This window comes from Penicillium griseofulvum, assembly GCF_001561935.1.
Source record: "Penicillium griseofulvum strain PG3 chromosome Unknown contig_80, whole genome shotgun sequence".
NCBI classification, from domain to species: domain Eukaryota; kingdom Fungi; phylum Ascomycota; class Eurotiomycetes; order Eurotiales; family Aspergillaceae; genus Penicillium; species Penicillium griseofulvum.
Genome location: NW_024467471.1, coordinates 327,645 through 348,669, shown reverse-complemented (window position 1 = coordinate 348,669; position 21,025 = coordinate 327,645). Strand labels below are relative to the sequence as shown.

Sequence of the window (21,025 nt, the reverse complement as noted above, 5' to 3'; positions counted from 1 at the left end):
CGTTGGTTGCCGATTCCACCTGATCAGCGTAAGGGAGAAACCCCGATGCGATATGTAGAAAATGGAAACACCGAAATAAGACATCTTTGCTTGCAGCTTCTCCTTATTGTCTCCGTTAACCCCGAGAAACAGAATTACTCCTTTTGACATCTTCATGGACCAGATATCCCGTTGGGGTGCCATTACATTGTTCACTACATTTCTCTTCATGCTGCCCGGACTACACAGATTGCTCTCTTCCTACAACCATCCAAATTCCCTTGATATCCCAGTCCTAGGAATAATGAGTCATTGGAGCAACAATTCCTGGAACCCACGCTGGGAAGCCGTGGACACATATGCCATTTCGCACGGACATCCAGACACCCGACCCAATGCCCAAACGCTACAAGATACAATCTCAGCATCCAATAGAGCCGGACTACCAAGCCACGCACTGTCAGCGGCACAGGCCAAGTTCCTCTCGCTGCACTGTCGTACCGCCAATGTGACGCATGCACTTGAGATTGGCACACTAGGCGGCTACTCCGCCATCTGGATGGCTAGTCAGAATCCACAGCTGCACCTGACAACAATCGAGTACGATGAGCACCACTACAAGACGGCCAAGAGAAACATCGATCGTTCAAAGCTGTCGGATCGTATCGAGGTCATTAACGGTGCTGCGCTTGATGTCCTCGGTCGTTTGCGTGAAGAGGTTGATTCAGGGAGGCGGCCGCCGTTTGGTTTTACTTTTATCGACGCCGATAAGGTAAATAACTGGAAGTATTTCCTGATGGCGAAAGATATGTCCAAGCCGAACTCTGTTATCTGTGTTGATAATATTGTGCGCGATGGACATCTGGTCAGCTTTAACGATAATGACTCGTATCTGAGAGGTTGTCGAGAGGTTGTCGAGAAGGCTGGCAAGGAACCTGGTGTGGATTCTGTTGTGCTACAAACTGTTGGTGAGAAAGGATATGATGGCTGGCTATGGGCTGTGATCAATTAAGCCGGGAACGGCTTTCTATGAGGTTGTAAATGCTTTATGGGTCAAGTCCATCGGTTTAAATTGTTTAGTACGAATAGCATTGTAAGTGTCGACTATATATACACCTTTAACAACTCCAAATAACATGAACTCTCTAGTCCTTCTTGGGTCCATGACCCATCACCTCAAAGTCACCCTCAATCCACATCTTCCTCATCTTGTAAAACTTGATCTTCCACAATCCCTCAGACTCAACCTTGACTATATCAAGGTAATAGGTGCCGCCGGTCCAAAACCAAGGCGCTTTCGGGTCAATTCCCGTACCAAGACGGTAGTGCTTCGCATTATACAAGCACGAGAGGCTTGCCTCCGTTCCACTCTCAGCAACATTGATGCGAACGCTGGTGACATAGTGGGTGGTGTCGAGATGGATGATGGTTTTGTCAAAGCACTCGGTGTGAACTTCCTTCAGACTGTTCATCTGTCGACCGAACAGATCCCATTTCACGTCCTCGGTGAAGGCCGAATCGAAAAGCTCGGCATCGTTGGTGTCCATGCCGAGCATGAACCGGTGGAGGGCATCAGCAATGGCTTCTCGTGTGTCAAGTGCCGGTGTTAGAACTGCTGGGAGGGCCATAGTCCTATCATAGGCTGCCATAGCTGCATCTGCCATGTTGAGAATTTTGGATTTGGAGAAGGAATTTGGGGTTCAAAGGTTCAATGTTTAAGTGGCCGCGATCGAGACTTGCATGAGTCGCGCTTCTAATAAAATATGTCAACTCGATTTTTTTTTCATTCTTTTCCTGAAAGTTTGATCCCCGAGGTAATTCCGTCTAAGGGGTCGGTGTCCGAATCCCCAAGTGTGGAAGTGGATATTCCGGCCATTCGGGGAGTTAGAGTCTTTTTGGTTGCAAGAGCCTATTCACATCTGAAGTGAAGGTCAGAATCATGTCTCTCTTAAGTGTAACTACCCGAACAGGGTCCCGAGGCTCACAAGAGGTAGAATATACAAATTGGTTTCTAGGATCGAGTCCTTCACTGATGTTGGGTCTTTGCAATTAAATTCCTTTTGTCCCTGTCTTTGGCTCTATGTGATTGAACAGTGGTGAGGTTGATGAGGCACAACTTCCTGAGAGCCTATCCCCTAGTTCATTAATGTCACCTGAAGTTTTTAACTTGGAAGTGCATTCTTCTTCCAATGTCCCTTTCTCGACTACTCTGGGCGGATAGAAATGTCAAGCCTACTATTATACCTAGAAGAACCTTTTTAAACGACCTTTGAAGTATTTCGTTGTGATTTCAACCCTGCTGTTTGTTATGCTGTCTGCTAATTTGCTAGTTTGATTACTAGATTTACAGGAGTATAAATAACCTATCCCTTCACATATTGCACAACACAGATCTCTCCTCCTCCATCTTCATCTCTCTCACTGCAAGCTCAGCGTACTTTATTAAGAGAGTCAAGCGCTCAATGTAATATTCGAACCTATAATAAGCGTCGCAAAACAGTCATTTACCTAGGAATATAGTCTTTTATTTATATACTACCCGGGCATTCCTACCGATCTTGACAATGACACGGATATGCTCGCCGTGCTGCCGGATATAGTATAACGGACGGTAAAGATAACGACGGCGATCTAGTCATGTTTTCGAAGCCCGAGAGGTCTAAAACTCCAATCGACCAGGCCTCTCTAGGCAGGTGATGCCAAGGACAGTAACTAAAGGAGTGGTAAACCACAATGGAAGAAAGCAGAAAAGGCTGAGTTTGTGAGCTGAGACAGCACTCTACGGCCTACGTGATTCCCCGGCGGAGCCAAATGGACTGCCAAAAGTCATGGGTGGTTATAACAACTAGATCCAGCGTACAATGAACATGGATGCTAGACTTCTAGAGAAGCTCTAGCCATACCGGGTAGAGACTACTAACAATATCTACAACAAATGAAACGTTTACTAATTGATCCAAGCCCAAATCACGGGGGTATCCAAGGGGTGAACCGCCCGATCCTTGAGAGTATTTCGGTGCCAACAACTGGAGGCGAGCCTACAAAGCTTCTACTAAAGTCAGGGGGGCCTAAGGGCTAGGAAAATAACACAAAGCAGCCGGCCGAACACGAACGCGAACAGAAAATCGAGGCGTCCCTCTTCACGAACACCACAAGACGAAGAAAGCTCGGAAGAGGGAGTTAGCCTACGTGGATGAGGACCTAGGTAAATCCAATTGGGAGGAGATGATTGAGACCGAACCTCGTCGCCTACCGGATGAGGAAATTATCGCATCTGGGTCAAAGTACGAGGCTTCACATTCTCCCCTGGAACCAGGTCGATGGGATAAAAGGTCCCCTTGCAACGAGCAATGGAGTACTCATACGTATGGATTAGTAGTGGTCGGTAGGGTTCAATCAATCAAAGTTCAATTAACCTCTTGCAGTCTAACTAGTTGAGTATGACTATCCAGGCGCTTCATTTAGAAGCAAGAACTCGAATCCAAACAGGGAGTAGTTGGGATTGCTCCGCAGAGTATACAGATGCCGATCGTAAAGAGTGCGGAATCAGCCCATTCCTGAAACCCGTAAACCCATAAGAAATTAACGTAAATGGATTGTTGTAGATTGCACCCTTCACCTTCGCTCTCTCTCTTCTCTCATTTGCCATCCTTGTTTGTTACGTGGGAAGGAGAGAAAAGTATCTGCATGAACGTCTTTCTTGTATCAAATCCTTCTCCAATTTTCCCACATCAAATAATCGCCCGTAGCTTGAGCCTACCGTAACGACTTTCGATAACTAGGTAGGTAGGGCGGGTATCAAAACGGCCTCTGACGATGGAACATCGCGATGTCATCAAAGGCAACACGGAGCGCATAGTGCAAGCACACATCCGTAAGGCAGAAGGCAAACGAGCGAAGACCTGACTAAGGATTGCCCTAGGGAACTGCACTCGTAGACAGCCAAGTAAAGATGGACTATCACCCTCATTATCGTGAGCATGATCGGGAATTGCCACTTGCTGCGACATTATCTCAACGTCAAATTTCGGTTGACTGAATGCTAATGATTGATGATCCGCTAGCTGTATGTCTATGTGTGCCTGACATTGAAGAGGTTGTTGTATGGTGTTGTGGAGTTGTAGGAGCAGGTGTCGCTCTGGAAGACTTGAGGTGGGATGAACTCCTCATCATGCCCTGACTGTGAGACGGCACAGCGCTGTGAGTGCCGAGCTGAAGCCATTGGTGTAGATGGGACCTGAATGTTGCAACATGCCGATGTAGACTTGAATGTCGAGAGGTGCTGAAGCCATATGGAGAGATGTGGCTTGGTCTGGCGTGAAGCAGTTTCAAGCAGAGATGGTGGTAGTCCAGCCACCCCCATTGTTCAAGTTCGACAATGTGACTATGGGAAAGAAGCCTTGCCCTTTTCTTTCCCCTAGCCAAAGTAGCTGTTCTCTTACGGCCAAGACATGCTCCAGGCATATATGTCGTTATTCTTTGCTGTTGCTTTTCTCTCCCATGGTAACACCAATGAGTATCTAGAGCCCTCATTTCTTGGAGTTGTGAATCAGCGGCGCGATCAGGCTTGACGAGGCGACAACGGTGACACTGTCAAAACCAGGGTTAACAGAGTACTGGCAAGGAACTTCAATGATAACCTTACCAAGGAACAAAGCGTGAAGGGAATGACGAGATACGGGGAAGAGAAGAGATATGACTTGAATTGAATTGGTATTTGGATAAAGTGTCAGTTTGTAGGAATAGATCGAGTAGGGACAGCTCTGGCTCAGATCTTTCCCTCGTACATGTACACCTCGGGGTAGTACGCGCGAGAAATTACCTCACGGGCGAAGGGAGGCAGATCATGGGCGAAATAGAGATATTTAGGTAGCCGGTATCACGCAGAGGGCAGAGAAGCGGCAGTAAGGGCGAGTCATGATGAAATCCCCAGAGTTGCAACCTTAGGACGCCTGGTACTCGTGATTATTACAAGTAGGAAAGCCCCTGCTGACAATTCCACCAATGGTTTCCAGTCAAGAGCTTTATAGTCTCGCGTGTAAAGCCAGGACCAGATACTATCAGTGACTTAGGTCAACAGTCAGTATAATCTTTTTTTCTAACCTCACTGCTCCCAAGCACAATGCTGCTTGATATGTCTTCAATGGAATCGGATGCTGATACCATGCATACCCTGCTGTCGCATCAAGGAATCGAACCAATCGTGTAGTGGAAGGCTAGCGTAAGCAACCCCCTCCAGGGATTGTGAACCCATTGCTGTCTGTTCTCAACATTTGGCACATCGCGGATGAGCTTGGCCATTGCCACAATAGTCTAATATATATGTGATGTGGGGCAATGCAGGTGAGGTTGTGTAATGTGGGTCGAGAAAGATGGGAGGGAGGGCGTCACGGAGGACATGACGCGCGTAGCTAAGCCATTGTGATGCAGTCCTAATAGAATCGCTGTCAGCATACTATGACAGGTGTAGCTTGTACCGATCCTGGGTGCTTGAGTCTAACTCACTCGAGCGAAGTTGACAGGAGAAATAAGAGCATCTGATAGTCAAGCTCTCCCGTTTATATATCCTTAGGCTTCTTAAACAGAGTGTCAGTAGATATCAGCTTCTGTATTACGACCAAGTGAGGATCACATATCTCGCGGCAACGCTGCTCCATCCAGAAGGGCATATCTGTGTCTCTACCCTTTGTCGAGTGACTCATAGGTTGAACTATCCATAGCTCCAAAGCTATACCCCAATATAAAATATGAGTAGCAGCATATCGGCAGGCCGGCTATAACGGTGATGGTATCTTTCGAAAATAGGTTATAAAATTAAGGAATATATTTGGAGGAGGAAAGAACCTGAGGGATAGTAAGAAAGAGAAGGGAATATGAAAGTGAAGAGGAGGAGGGGTGTAGGAGAGGGACAGAGAAGAAAGAGAGAAAGGAAAAGAAGATAAGAACTTCTATGAACAAAGCCCAAGGCAAACAGACCCTACCACAGCGAAAGTGACATATTGGTAAAACAATATTCTATGTACCTCACCATCTCCGCAGGAATCACTACAAAGGAAGGCGCTTGGAGGAGCAAGAGTGGAGGTTTCAGTATAGGCAGATAGTCCTTAATACAGCTATCTCACCCACCTCAAGATGGGCAGCTCACCGCGGACAGTATTCTAGGGGAATATATTATCATATCGCAGCTGTGGAACAGGACATTTCGCTCATTGTACGCGTCAGGGAACATATAACCAGACGACAAACTCGAATGTTTTGCTCAGCTTCTAGAGGCGGTCGCTTTTCTCCACCAACATGTCATGGGGCACAGGGACATCAAGCCAGACAACATCCTCGTGAGAAGCTCCGACCCTCCAGATGTAATGCTAACTGGGTTTAAATGTGCATCTAATGCCACGGATATCGCCTACGATGATAAGACAGGCACTGGACACTATCTCGCACCCGAGCAGGTCGAAGGCAAAACTCATAATCAGGCAGTGGATTATTGGGGCTGCGGTATGGTCACATTGGAGCTGATTCGAAATAGACTAATCGGGGTATAGGATCATGCCCGGTTACAGCTTTGAATATCATCATAGGCTTCTTGATGATTCTCATGGAAACTCACTGTTAGCCAGATGTTCCCGGAAGATGCTGGAAGCCCCAGGTTCACGCCTGACAGCTGCTGGTGCTTTGATCAACCTCAGACGAAAAAGGAAGTCTAAGAGCAGAAAATGGATGCCATGCTAGATAGTCAATAGGTTCAAATTTTGATCTAGTCAGTCTAGATTGTGCTATCAAGTACTCCGTACGTGTTTCCATTGATTCCATTGGAGCTTCTGTTGCACATAACTTGATAATTGTGCCAAGACCAGTAATAAGATTTCGCACGTTCCCCTAGGATATCGTAGCAAAGATAGATTTGGCTATATCAAGAATTAGGCATCATTCAAAGTGAAATCGCAGCACACGTACCCCATACATCCGAGTGGCAAAAACATGTGTCTCGAAATAAGCACAGCGCAACACCGCAATACAGCAAGCCCGCAACAATTAATGCGCAGCAAGCTCTTATCCACACCAAGACCGTGTTCTCCACAGTCCACCCGTGATCTACTAGATTGCACTGGAAAGTGTAAAATTCAGTCTACTGCAATAGCCATTGCCCGAAATCAATAATGTGCTCAGGGCTTTCATCAATAATGCGCTCATCGTTCTCGGTAACACCCACCTCTATTTCGTATCCACCTCAAAGCGTGTCGCTGTTGGAGCGGGAAAGAAGCGGGTAAGTGACTCCGTTGGACCAATTGTCCGATATGGCAATGATACTCGTTTCAGGTGGGGGCTGTGACTCCAGTAAACTGGGTCTGTCGGGGGGCTGTTTCCACTGATAATATAAGTATTTTTTTTTTCATTAGGTTGATCTTTTTTGGGTGATCTTTAAAGTGGGAATTAACTATGGATACAAAAATGAGTGTGTGCTGTATGTTGTAGGTGGGTGTGCTGTAGGCGCATATGTAGGCGAGTTGGAATGACTTGAAGAAGTGATGAACTCGGTGCATATTACCGAGTACATATAGTATACAATATACGTTGTACACTGAAGATGCAAGTTGCCTGTGTGGGAAGTACGGAAGCAGTGTATATCACATATGTGCCTCGGCATCCAGTTGTGGAACGATAAAATTGCAAGTGTGCTCGATGGAGATCGCGGTGAAAAGCGAAGCGGGTGTATATAAGCGGATGTATATATCCCAGGTACGCAGTCGAATCGGGGCTTACATGGGGTGGGCAATCTGATGTCTCAAAAGCCTTAACGCGAGCCCGGGCAATTACATTTCCTTATTTGGTCTAGTTTATTAAACTATTATGGAGAGCGCGGGAATGACTTCAGGGCTTGAGCCCCTCTCAATTTTGTAGGTTCTAAAAGCGTGGTAGAATTACAAGTGGATATTGTTTTGCCGTTTAACCAGAGCGCCTTTCACTAATCTGAACAAAATATTGCTTACTCCATACAGTAAATTGGTGTGATCCAACAGCGCAAATTACTATCACCAACATATAACCGCCGATAATCAAGGCTAGGGTCATAGTTGTGTTCCCCGATATAACCCTAGAAATGGTGTGCCATCTCACTGCAGCTGTTCGTTGCATATACCCCTGCCATCAGCTGCACCGGACTTCTTCTAGCGACACCGGCTGTCCAAGGTTTGTATAAGCTAGACATGACTGACAATCCTGTACGGAGTACGGAGTACGGAGTACGGAGCACGGAGTATCATAAATAGAAATAGCATATGGAGTACGGAGTAGTAAATAGTCAGAGATACGTAGTTGTATACGAGGGGCAGCCCCTCAGGATCAGCCCCTGCATGTGTATCCCCAACTCATTAACTTTCCTTTGGGAGCAAGATCAGCTAAAGAGGATCAGCACGAGTATGGAAAGGGCGCATAGACCAAGAATGTGGGACCCGTAACGAGGACAAAACGGATGGGCAAAGCGTTGCAGGTAAAGTAAAGAGATGAGAGAAAGTTTTGGAGTAATTTCGAGAGATTCGGGGTAACGGAGGAATGTGATTGGTCCAACCTCTCTCTGAGGAGAACGTTGACCGCTAGGCGCTTGACTCAACACCATTCCCACCCAACATGGGGATATTCTACAGTCATATGTTTGACTTCTAAACTGTTTTCAGACCTAGACCTTATGTGGCGTCATGACCCAACATATCCGAGGATGGTAACCTGCATTTATGAATTGCGCCCCAATACGGATTATGGTTCGTAGAGTTGAGTCGATGACGAAGCATAACCGTGAGGCTGCAGCCTTCATCGTGCATCTTGCATTAGACCTTACGTGTCTGTCTATGGTGTCACAGGGTAAGGTCTGGACTAAAAAAAAAAAACAAAGCCTAGACTGGGAAATAGCCTTTGAAAATCGCCTAGTTCTGAGGTAGCTGATTCCCTAATATTGCGGCCTATCGGGAAACGGCAGGTCTAAGTTTCAACCTTGAAGACATCCATGGATTTTCTGGTCGGAGGATAATCCCAACGATCGTCGAGTCCTGAGATGAGCCCGCGGGGCCCGCCAATTATGCTGACTAACATCTGATTAGGGGCCGAGGCAATACACGGTCAGATTATTATTTTCTACCTCCATACTCCGTGATCCGTCTAAAAAGGTACATTTGTACATTTGTATCCCTGATTTCTTTTTAATCTCATCACATTTCATATATCAGCCCCAAAACAACAAAGGAGGAACGCACGGGGACGAGGGTGACCCAAACGTTTGCATCCGATGCTACACCGTAAGGAGCTGATGACATGGCGCTAAAGCAAGCCAAATTGACCTGGCCCGCAGCTCCCGCTGCATTCTTTGGGGCTAGGAAGGGGAACCGGGCAATCATAACCCCCGACATGGGACGTCTGGAAGGATGAAGGAAGCTGGGATCGGCTGTGCCCCAATAGTGGAGTGAGTGGGTTTTTGAAAGTGAAATGGAAAGTTCATCGCTAGTGTTGGTGGATATGCTCCCTTTCCCAGATTACTGTAACCAAAAAAAGAGGCTTATTGAAAGCCTGATTTGGCGTCGGTCTCGGACGTGACCGCTGCTTAACATACTCCGTGGACTCCGTGGACTTCGTACCTATTTGTACTAGTTTACTATAAGTAGATTATATTGGAAAGGAAACATGGTACTGGGCCTCGGATCTTGCGAGGCATGCAGGGTTTAGGAATCTCGTATTTGCGACTCCGTACTCTGTACAACATAAGCTGAATCCTGTGAATATATGAAGTATCTCTTTGTGTTTTTTTTTTCCAAGGGGGTGATCAGACCTGAGATCCTTTTAAAGAAACCCCAATATGCCTGTGACGGTGTGCTCAGTGCATACCATTAAGGATCGGCATTTCTTAGGTGTTCCACTAGAGAACTCTGATCAAGACAAATCAGACACATCTGGCCTGCTGGAAAATTGTCTCCAATTATTTCCTATTTTTTTCCCTGGCCCTAGGGTGGGTCTTTAAATGCGTGCCGGTACAGGTTTGGATGCCGCGTGATGGGCTTGATGTGTTTTGCATGATCGGCTATTATTTGTACCTACGAAGTACAGGTTAAAACTGATCTATATTCTATATATACTGTGTTTCTTACCTCTCTAAAGAATAGAAAGTATTTATAAATTGTAAAATCAAAGGGAAAAAAAAATGCCCCTGACCAGACCCGGGGATTGGTTTTTGGCTTTGGCAGAGCCCTAACGATCAGATCCACCTGGCCACGTTGTAAATCTCCTTTTTCTTTGGTTTTTCAATTTTTATTGGATTTTTAGTTCCTTTTAGTCCAATGCCAAGTTCTAGACATTGGCGCTTGAAATTACCCTGCAACTTCCCTCTACTCCGTATACCTTGTCAAGCTGCAGGTGATATGAGGTTTACAAGACTGATCACATTATTACTGTAACATCTTCCACCGTTAGAAAACTCTTGACTCCCGTTTGATCCGAAAAGTCATACTCCACTATTCAACGCTTGGGATTGCCGAGCTTCCCGCTCACTCAATTTTTCTTGTTCTAGTTTATCTACTCCCCCATTTTGGTGGCGTCTATGGATTTCTGTGCCGATGAAACAGGCCCACAAACGTGCAATCGATACGCTTTGTATTAGCTATATTTTAGCGCCCCTCTTTTTCTTTTTCTTTTTTTTTTCTTTTTTTTTCTCAGGTGATATTAGAAAATGACCTTTAATGTTGATCCTGCAAAAATGCAGGTAGCCTAAGACTCGCATGGTCCAAGTTTCCGTTTTCGATTCAGCCACGCCCTAGTTGATTGGCTGTGAACCTGACCCGAGTCAAGTAGTCTATTTCTAGGCTCGGAACATTTACAATACGAAAAGTCAAAAAAAGAGTCAATACATCAATAAAGATCATGGTGGCAATGATGCATCTCCTGCATCATGTCCTCCATATGGTAAATGAAAATAGCGGGTATGCACGGTACAAAGGGAGAGAGACAGTTCTTTGATCTAGGCTTTTAGGAATGACGGTAATTCTTTTTAACTCCACTTTTATACCCCTGTCGAAATCCAAAAAAAGGCAGATGTGCGTAGTCGATCTCTAGTCCATCACATTGTAACCCTTGCGTAACGGGCTCTGTAACGCTATGGGGAAGGAAACAGGGGACAAGGTGTCCTGTATATTAATCCTAATCCGGTCATAATTTTACAGATAGAAACAGGAACAGGGTAGATAGCATTCCCAGCGGCTAAAGGGCCAAGGTTGGATCGAATTTCTGCTTTTATTAGCCAAAAGGGGGGGGGAAGTATAAAAAGAGAAAAAGGACAAACTCTTGGCCCCCTGTATAATATAGAATATACTATAACAATTAATTTAATCTGTTTAATTCCCCATGTTCGCCTCAAAATGCATGTTCCATGTTCCCACACAGGTCCGATCCCCCACCCTGCTATTTGCTGCACTCCGGAGTATTCCCTATGGGTCGAAACGGTGGAACTTTTTTATGGATTTGGTTTTTTCATTCTAGATTAGTGTCAACGTCGTGTCATCTTACATCGTAGATCCTAGGCCCTGGATTCCCTTATAAGACTGCCTTACCTAGTAACGGGATCTTCATTGAAAATAACTCTGGAACCGGCCCTTTTTTTATTACTCTTGATTCGCACACTACGTAAGCTTTATTTGCTACCTAGTATTGACTATATACTGACTTGATTTCCCCCTCAGTTCTTCTCTTACTCTTCTCACTTTCTTATATGGCCAATTATCATTGGCAACCTCAGCCCCCTTCAGGCTCTCAATGGCTTCAAAGCAATGATTATAACCAGTCCAACATGCAAGATCTACGTGCTTTCCCTCGACCGAGGCAAACTCGTGTCATGAAGCCTCGTAGTGCAGGCAATAGTCCTTCATCAGCAACCAGGAGAAGATCAACAGTGAATCAAAATGTGATTCATGGACTACCACAATATCAGTCATCACTGGAAGCAGCTCTACTCGCCTCAGCTGCCCGGAATTCACGTCCGATGAGTTGGCATCCATCATCCGCAAGAGCTCGGGGTCTTTCCAACCCGTACATCTCAGATTTCCCTTCGGATAGCTATGCCGGTATGGGAGCCGTGTCTGATCAGTACCTCAACTCCGCCGTCTACGGCCAGAACATGATATCATATCCTATGACTGCCGACCCTTCATTCTCTCCTAACGACTACTTCCCTGTGTACTCAGCCATGCAGGAGGATTTTCCGCTACCGCAACACACGCCGACACTCATGACTGGCTCACAGGTCGACCCAATGGGATGGGATTTCAGCACCATGTCAACTGATATGTCAACAATATCGCACCCAGCCTCCGACAACTGGAACCTCGACATGCTGTCAATGGGCACCAACATCCCCCCACCAGAGACAACATGTCCAAGCTACGTCAACATGCCCTCCCCAGGTGAACTGAGTGGCCCATCAACACCCGACTTCCTCCCTATTCAACAATTCGAAGTTCCCTTCCAGCCCACCGCCGAGCCTAAGAGGACCGCAAAGGCGGAAGAAGAACTGGTTGGCATGGGCCTCTACAGTCAACCCAACGGAACACTAGCACGAGCCCCGCAGAGCAAATTAGGCGAGGGCCTGAAACTCGAAGAGACATTCACCCCATCCGACGAAGACAAGGGCGAGACGGATCCGGAGGTCGAGATCATTGGTCATAATGAATTACCCCAACAACCAACCTACCATGAATCTACATCTACCATTCGCCAGTCGAACTACGCTTCCAAGCAACAACCCAAACAGGCTCTGAACCTGCTCCAGCGGTCTTTCTTTTTTGACCACGATGATACGGATCAGCAGCCAATGGCTGCTGCGCAGCCTTTTACTGGTTTCAATCAACCCTGCATGAACTACGGGTATGGCTGGATCTGAGATCGCCTCACCGAGTTTTTTTCTGCTTTTTTTGCATTACTTATTGTACCAGCGGCATAGCATGGAGTTATTCTTTTCATCATTTTCTTTTTTTTTTTCGGAGTCGGATACACGGAAAGGATACCCTGGGACGAAATCTACCAACATTTACTTTAGGTGTACTCGTACACGATCTGATACACAATCTACCTCAATATTTTGCTATCATTATGTCCATTTTCTCAAGTTAAAAGCATCTTGTTAAACCATAGTTGGATATTTCAAGTTTTAGAAGGTATACAAACTCGCCCTCTGATTGGCTGCGGAAGGAATAAGCCCTCGGCAAATCTATCCCAAAGGAACAACAATCTACCGAAAATATTTCGCAGGCTATCAACGAAAAGTCGAGCAAGCAAAAGGTTACCCAACTGGTGTCGAATTTAATTTCTAATTTCTCATTTCAAACTCAGCCTCGAAAATGGCAAAGGTTATTTTCACGGCTTGGAAAACCAAGTCTCAGTTGCTGGAGGTGCGGAACGAGTTTTATCCTCCGTCTGCGTACGCTGGACCGGATTTGCGTTCCCATGGCTGTGCAGTGGTATGTTACATATGCATAAGGATAGAAATGAGTGGTTTGCTAACAATCTCCAAATTAAAGGTCGAAGCTTGGAAGCTACGCGGCAATGTACCGCACCATGTTGAGGCTACAGCATTGTTGACAGATGCTATTCTCCATGATGATGCGCAAAGGAATTCTATCTTCTCAATTCGTGCTACATATTCTGCAGCTTTTTGTCGGTGAGTTGTTGAACCGTACCTGATTCTTGTTACATTTATGGGAGAGACAAGCCCCATTTGATCCCCCTGTGGGATGATGTCTCGAATTCAAGACACCCCTATTCACATAGCGTCTCCCGTTTTTCGAATTAACTAATGCCCCACCTTAGCTTCGTAACGGGTCTTGTGGACACTAAGATCCACGGCGTACGCCGAACAATGTTCCAACGCGCCACAGACCTCGGCCTCCCAGCCTCCTTCGTGGAACTCCGCCACGAAGCAACCCACCGCGAGCCACCATCGCTCGTTGTACTGCGTAAAGCTGCACAGCGGTCGCTCGAGTGGCTGTGGGACAATTACTGGGCCGGTGTTGCTGACGACTCCGGTGCCTCTGTATTGGCCCATGACGACGGTGCGTCTGTCAGGGCCGCCTTGTGCGACGCTCTGCAGCCTCTATCCGGTGGATCGGCGGATGTTCCCAAGAAGCGGAAGCGGGATCAGGCTGTTTCGGTCGCTATGCGGCTTGTCTCGGTTTGTAACGTCTCGGGGACGGCGGTCAGACTTTTGTCATCTGTCTTGCTCGAGCGCGGATTCTTGGTGCCTACTGGGCGGGAGTAAGTTTGCTTTCCCCCTTTTTCTTGCTTTTGTCTCGGCTGTGTCTAAAGGGGTACATCTGCTGTCGGGGAGTACATGCTAACTGTGACATTCTAGAGTTGGAGATTCGCTGAATGATACATTCAAAGAGTGGAACCCGGTTCTGCAAAGGGTTGCAGAGACCCATCCTGCTTTTTTGAGGCATTTGACTGAAGATCTGGTCAATGACCTAGCCTTTAAGAACACAACAGATATTTCGGAAGATGCGCCTTCCGAGGCATTGTATCTGTGGATCGCACATATCTTGACATCTCCTTCCTGGGAGTTCCACAGACAATCATGCCCACAGAGCTATGTCCTCCGAGCTTGCGATGAAAGTCCACACCACTGGACAAAGATGTTAGGAGATCATTTAAGGAAGCATGCTGCCAAGCCCAAATCAGTTCTTGCCGCTCGACCCGCTCCCAAAAACCGAGTCTCGAAGTACAAACACGTTAGAAATGACTCGCAATACGCTCCAACTCAGCTCTCGGATAAGTTGCTGCAACATGGGTGGGGATTTCTAGAGAAATGGGACAGTCGGCCATTGGGCGTGGTATCGAGTAATTAGACGGGCATATCCCAAATTTAAAAAAAAATGCACACGCTGCTGGCAGCGTTAGAGAGCTCAAAGCCAATATCCTACAGGACAGACAGCCCTATACAACATATCTACATAGTAACGAGTAGCCAATCACAAGTAATGACATTACTAAAAGCTGTCGAGCTGATCGGAAGATAGTTCATCCGGATGACGTTGGTGATCCGAGAGATCCACCAGGGCAGTGTACCTCTTTCGAGAGCTCCCCGCACTGTTTTGATTCATCGTTGGTGATGATCTTTTTACGGAGACAATTATTCGGAACTAGCTCACCTCTCTTCAGGTCACAAGCCAGAGCCATGCATATCCAATCAATTCCTATGTGTATGTTAATCCCGGTCCCGTCATATATATTACCAATCAACAGTGGCAGCCTTGGTATATTGCAGCAGGAATATTTGCTTATTCTAGATCAATTCTAAAGGGACGGGAAAGGGCAACAACTATGCCTACCTCGTGACAGACGAATCGACCAAGAAGTCGGTTATTATTGATCCCGCCAATCCTCCGGAGTGAGTTGCATCAGTAGAACGGGTTGAAACTATTACATGAGCTCAACTGATTCTGTGAGATTGTAGGGTCGCTCCGGAACTCAAGTCTCAGATTGATTCTGGCAAGATTGACCTGACGGCTATTGTTAACACTCACCAGTACGTAGATGGAACTTTCATGGGCGGGTAACAAGATGACAAATCCAAGTTTGCTGACATTTGCTGAAGCCACTGGGATCATGCTGGCGGTAATAACGACATTGTAGGCATTATTTCTCGGGATATTGGATGCTACCTGAGCTAACGTTTACACTAGTTGAAACAATTCAAGGGCCTTCAGGTCATTGGTGGCAAGGACTGCGCCTCTGTCACGAAGACCCCCGCGCATGGCGAAGAATTCAAGATTGGAGATCGTATCTCAGTGAAGGCATTGCATACTCCCTGTCACACACAAGATAGCGTCTGCTACTATATGCAAGACGGAGACCAGCGTGTTGTTTTCACCGGCGATACTCTCTTCATTGGTGGTATGTATATCATCTTTTCGACCTTTCATCTGTCAATTGGGTATGGTCGACTAATTTTGAAATCAGGATGTGGCCGATTCTTCGAAGGAAATGCGAAGGAGATGCACAAGGCCTTGAACGAAACCCTCGCGGCTCTGCCTGATGACACCAAGGTTTATGTATGATTGATTTTTCATGTCGACACGAGACTAGTGCTGACTCCCTCTAGCCCGGTCATGAGTATACCAAGGCCAATGTCAAGTTCTGCATTTCAGTCTCGCAGTCAGAGCCCATCAAGAAGCTCCAGGCATTTGCGGAAAAGAACCAGCAGACACAAGGGAAATTCACCATCGGTGATGAGAAGGTAAGAGCTAGAGCCAAGTGATATTTTCGGTCGAGACTGACAAACGTTTAGCGCCACAATGTGTTCATGCGCGTCAACGTAAGTTCCTTATCCTTTGCCCTTGTATCTGCCGTTGCTTATTCAGAACACATAGGACCCCGAGATCCAAATGGTAACTGGTAAGACTGACCCTGTGGACGTGATGGCAGCATTGCGAGAGATGAAGAATGCGATGTAAAGTATGGGAGTCAAGTTAGCGTGCAAATCTACTATGTTGTAACCCACTCGTTGCCCGATATATCTCTGTAGAAAGCATGTTTTTAGAACCATATTCCGATGATAAAATTGAACTGCCAAGATAGAAAAGTTTGTAAAGCCTAAATAAAACAATATCACAAATTAAGTCATTTAAGAGATTCATTCCAGAAAATCGGCCATGTGTCGGGGAAGTTGGGTTCTCTGAGCGGATATGTTCTACGTCATAATCGTGCCAAGCTCACACCGGTGTTCGCCAATCTTTGTTGTATAGTGCTTTTTTATATGATACTCATCCCTCCAAATTACATATCTAGGACTAATTGTAGTATTAAATCAACAAGTTAGAATTATATCATATATTAGTTCTGTTACTCTTTCTTTACCTAGCTTAAGGGTTGAGAAATATGATATTACAGGCATGTATCTTTTATATAGGAATGCCATACAAAAGATACCTAAATTCTAGTTTTTTGCTTGGAGCTGCACCGAGGTGGTGGGGCATGGTTCCCAGCTACCCACTTTCTGCCACCGACATCCAGACAACTCAATCATGACAAAGTGATCAAAAGGGAACCTACAATAATTCTGCGTGATGGATAAGGCAGTTAAGGAAGATGTAAGTGCCAATCGACTGGGGTATTGCGGCAACTAACCAATGCCATTATAGAACTGTGGAGGGGCGAGCGATACGGAAGCTCAGAATCACCTAGAGGTGAGTACCTTGACTCCGGTGAAAGTTACATACTAAGCACATCTTGTTACCCAGGTCGTGTTCTATCCTGGCTCCAACCACCGCCGCAAGTCCTCCCTTGTTACGACGGACAAGCCGAGAGTCCAACACCACCCAGCCCATGATGACCAGGCGACCGCCTGCTACGTCCACTCCCTCATTGCGAGTGAATGGACCGCACCCCTACACCACCCGAAAGATACAGACGATACGGAAGATGTGATACAGACATTGGACAAGGACGAGACTAAAGTCACGGCAAATACCAAAGACATCCAACCAGATGAATTAGTCTCGGTGGTCGATGACAGCAACAAACCGATACCCACAGTCATTGAATCCCGGCATCTTACAAAGAGGCAACTATCAGATATGGCTTGGAATGTGCGCAAGCTATCCAAGAAGCTGGGCAGCATCAAGCTCAAGCTCACCGTGAAGAATGTCTTCGTGGTAAGCAAAGCGCAGGATGAGTCGCTGGTAAGCCTGACTCGAAAGGTTACAAGATGGCTACTCTCTAAGGACCGGGATTATATGTACGTGGTCTACGTTGAGCGTCGGCTCGAGACACATGCGGACTTCGGTGCGTTGCAACTGATACAAGACGAGCCCTCCGCCGAAGGCCGTCTCAAGTACTGGGATACCAAGATTGCGCAAGAACAACCACATTTATTCGATTTTGTGATTACTCTTGGCGGTGATGGAACCGTTCTCTATACCAGCTGGCTATTCCAGCGGATCGTGCCGCCCGTACTCTCCTTTGCGCTGGGCTCATTGGGCTTCTTGACCAATTTCGACTTTGCAGATTATCAGACGAGCCTCGATAATGCTTTCCGGGATGGTGTTTTTGTCAGCCTGCGGCTACGGTTTGAATGCACGATCATGCGCAGCAAAGCGCGGGAAAGAGACTCGCACCCACGCTCTTTATCAGAGCGTGACTTGGTGGAGGAACTGATCGGAGAGGAAGGGGAGGACACATTAACACACACGCCACATCAAGTGTATGAGATTCTCAACGATGTAGTCCTAGACCGGGGGCCAAACCCAAGTATGTCTTCTGCTTTCTGCTTTCTGATTGCGATTCTCCCTGTGTGACGTGTTGGCTTTCACCAAAAGCAGACACAGAACTAACCAGTCTTCCGTAGCCATGTCTCAAATCGAACTTTTCGGGGACGACGAGCATTTCACCACCCTACTCGCTGACGGAATCTGCATTGCTACTCCAACCGGATCAACTGCTTACAATCTCGCTGCTGGCGGCTCTCTTTCGCACCCCGAGAACCCCGTCATCCTTGTTACCGCCATCTGCGCTCACACGCTGTCCTTCCGACCGATTATTCTACCAGATACCATTGTCTTGCGCATGGGTGTGCCATACGATGCGCGCACGAGCTCATGGGCTAGCTTTGATGGACGAGAGAGGTGAGTTTGTTACATTTGTTACTTATGCCATGTCACCGTTCGGGTCTGTTATCTGACTGAAAACCCCAGAGTCGAGTTACTTCCTGGCGACTACGTCACCGTGTCAGCATCGAGATATCCCTTTGCCAATGTCTTGCCTCCCGGTGGGCAGGGCGAGGGCTGGGTGCACAGCATCTCCAAGACTTTGAATTGGAATTCGCGAGAAAAGCAGAAGAGCTTCAAGTAGCTGGGGTGGAGACAATTCTTTCCTGGCATGATCTTTGGCTCTTTCTTCCGCTATTTCTTCCTCTTTCCCTTGCTCTTTTATGAATATATTTGGTGTTATTCAGGGTTTTGGGTTTACAGCCACTGGGTGGTTTCATTTATGGGCGTACATACTTGTCAAAGTCTATGAGCACAATGGAATTTGCTAGAAACAACAATTTTCTTTTAGTTAATATCATTAGCTTGAAATTTCCCATTTATTTTTTTTCCAAGTGGACACTCTTTTTTTTTCGCTAGAATTCTGCGGCTCCGCTCGGCCCTATAAAAGGCCATCGCCCTCCCCAAAAATTCTTCTTCTTCATCTTCCTCAACCAAGTTCGAAGTCTTAATGTTGGCTTCGAACTCCTGAGGACCGACAACTTCAAAAGAGTATATGTGAACAGATTCACATATACTCTTCTTCACTGACTTGGTAAGTTTATGAATTTTTTTGCATTGCATTCATTTCCTCCCAGCCAACGGCCTTGCGCCGTTCGATGATGAAAACTTTCCTACATTCGCAGTTTCCACGCTAGTTGTCGCTTGAACCCAATCAAGGCAGCGTTGAGCGGAATATCTTCCTTGGATGTCTGAGAACTATTTGGCTGTTCTTTTTAATGAATTTGCACTTCAGACTTGGCAGTCGAGGCAGTTGCTAATTGTCGCTCAGAAATAGGATCTACTTTGTCTTAAACGTCTCATCCAATCTTCGATATCATATCACTTCTTTGCAGTGCGCACTGTCTAGCTATATAGCTAGATGTGCTGTTGCTAGGGTTGCTCATCGCTGCGTCGCAGAGCTTTGCTTCGAACATGTTGAGTGGTGTTTCGGGAGTGAAAGCTCAACAGTTAGAACATATAGTATATCAGCATCGAATCAATGTGGCCGTTATGTCTACAAATCTCTTCCAATTATCTTTCTTGTAGTATTCCATACCAAAACTTGTAGTTTCTCAGCGCAAACGTAAAATCTCGCTGGATTTGCACCTGAGGGAGTTGTGCTCCGCCGTACCGCATCCACTGTTGATACCTCAAACCTCCCATAGATACCTCAACTTGACCAGATCAAGCTCTCAAACCAACATTTCTCGACTCTGATTTGTATTTCAGCGCCATTCCAATGGCGGCACCACCTCGACATGCCACGATGCAATCCATCAGCAATGGCAGCACAGCGCAAGGAAACGACAGACCGCAGACACAGCAATCACAGCAACTCCAGCAATCACAACAGTCTCCTGGCCTGCGCGTACCCTCCAATCGCAAGACCATCTACGACCGACACCTGAACCGGAGTCGTAATGCAGAACTCAGCCGGGCGAGCTTCGCCTTTCTGTTCGGAGAGATGGTCACATACGCTCAACGAAGAGTAACAGGTATCCAAGATCTGGAGAAACGGTAAACAGCCCCTGATTCAAGCCTGGAATCCTCTCTTCGGCCTTCTCAGACAACAATTATTGCCATGTAACTACCCAGCAGCCCGTGGCTTACGACCCCTCCATCCAGGTTAAACGAACAAGGCTACCCCCTCGGTCTCCGTCTCCTCGACCTTCTCTTCTACCGCTCAACCTCAACCTCCTCCTCGGCCCTCTCAAGCTCCTCCACCTCCTCTTCACCCCCAAACCGACCCCTCCGCATCATAACCCTGCTGCATTTGATCCACGGCCCCCTTTGGCGCCTCCTCTTCGGGCGTGCCGCAGATGCCCTCGAGCATTCCGTCTCCCCAGACACCCCCAATGAATACATGATCACCGATAATGACCCGATGGTCAACACATATATCAGCGCGCCCCGCGATATGAGCATGCTCAATTGCGCCGCCTATGTTGCTGGCATCATCGAGGGTGTCTGTGATGGATGTGGCTTTGAGACGAAGGTCTCGGCGCATAACCAGCCCACGGAACTCTGGCCTAGTCGTACGGTGTTCTTGGTCCGCTTCGGGGATCCAGTTATGGAGAGGGAGAAGGTGCTCGAGAGGGCGGGTGTGAAATAATGAATGAGCTTTGCATTCGAGTTACCGGAATGTTTGGTAGGCAAGCTGATCGATGTGTGCTTGTTAGCGCAGTAGACCTACAGCGTTTGAGATGCTCTGCAGTGGTAATAGAGCTTCTACGCTGCGGCTCTTTTGGTGGTCTTTGATTCCGGCACGGACA

The 21,025-nt window shown here is 46.8% G+C and overlaps 6 protein-coding genes across 6 annotated transcripts; 5 read left to right on the top strand and 1 right to left on the bottom strand.

Annotated features, from left to right (window-relative positions):
• Positions 1-154: 154 nt before the first annotated feature.
• On the top strand, positions 155-991 carry PGRI_011690 (O-methyltransferase; the record flags this gene model as incomplete). Its single annotated transcript, XM_040788882.1, has 1 exon — positions 155-991. One exon carries the CDS (start codon positions 155-157, stop codon positions 989-991), a length of 837 nt encoding a protein of 278 aa, XP_040645835.1.
• Positions 992-1,124: 133 nt separating this feature from the next.
• Positions 1,125-1,643, bottom strand: PGRI_011680 (nuclear transport factor 2 family protein; the record flags this gene model as incomplete). Its single annotated transcript, XM_040788881.1, has 1 exon — positions 1,125-1,643. The coding sequence occupies one exon, from the start codon at positions 1,641-1,643 to the stop codon at positions 1,125-1,127; it is 519 nt and encodes a 172-aa protein (XP_040645834.1).
• A 10,352-nt stretch (positions 1,644-11,995) lies between these two features.
• On the top strand, positions 11,996-12,892 carry PGRI_011670 (uncharacterized protein; the record flags this gene model as incomplete). The annotated part of the gene is made up of 1 exon (XM_040788880.1): positions 11,996-12,892. One exon carries the CDS (start codon positions 11,996-11,998, stop codon positions 12,890-12,892), a length of 897 nt encoding a protein of 298 aa, XP_040645833.1.
• A 457-nt stretch (positions 12,893-13,349) lies between these two features.
• On the top strand, positions 13,350-16,460 carry PGRI_011660 (uncharacterized protein; the record flags this gene model as incomplete). Its single annotated transcript, XM_040788879.1, has 12 exons — positions 13,350-13,469; positions 13,530-13,669; positions 13,819-14,262; positions 14,360-14,837; positions 15,294-15,394; positions 15,461-15,532; positions 15,602-15,635; positions 15,690-15,900; positions 15,967-16,058; positions 16,109-16,243; positions 16,295-16,321; positions 16,377-16,460. The coding sequence occupies 12 exons, from the start codon at positions 13,350-13,352 to the stop codon at positions 16,458-16,460; spliced, it is 1,938 nt and encodes a 645-aa protein (XP_040645832.1).
• Positions 16,461-17,072: 612 nt separating this feature from the next.
• Positions 17,073-18,855, top strand: PGRI_011650 (putative NAD+ kinase; the record flags this gene model as incomplete). Its single annotated transcript, XM_040788878.1, has 5 exons — positions 17,073-17,096; positions 17,148-17,192; positions 17,247-18,255; positions 18,353-18,629; positions 18,699-18,855. 5 exons carry the CDS (start codon positions 17,073-17,075, stop codon positions 18,853-18,855), a joined length of 1,512 nt encoding a protein of 503 aa, XP_040645831.1.
• Positions 18,856-19,992: 1,137 nt separating this feature from the next.
• PGRI_011640 (trafficking protein particle complex subunit 5) lies at positions 19,993-20,865 on the top strand (the record flags this gene model as incomplete). The annotated part of the gene is made up of 2 exons (XM_040788877.1): positions 19,993-20,270; positions 20,352-20,865. 2 exons carry the CDS (start codon positions 19,993-19,995, stop codon positions 20,863-20,865), a joined length of 792 nt encoding a protein of 263 aa, XP_040645830.1.
• Between the last annotated feature and the right edge of the window lie 160 nt (positions 20,866-21,025).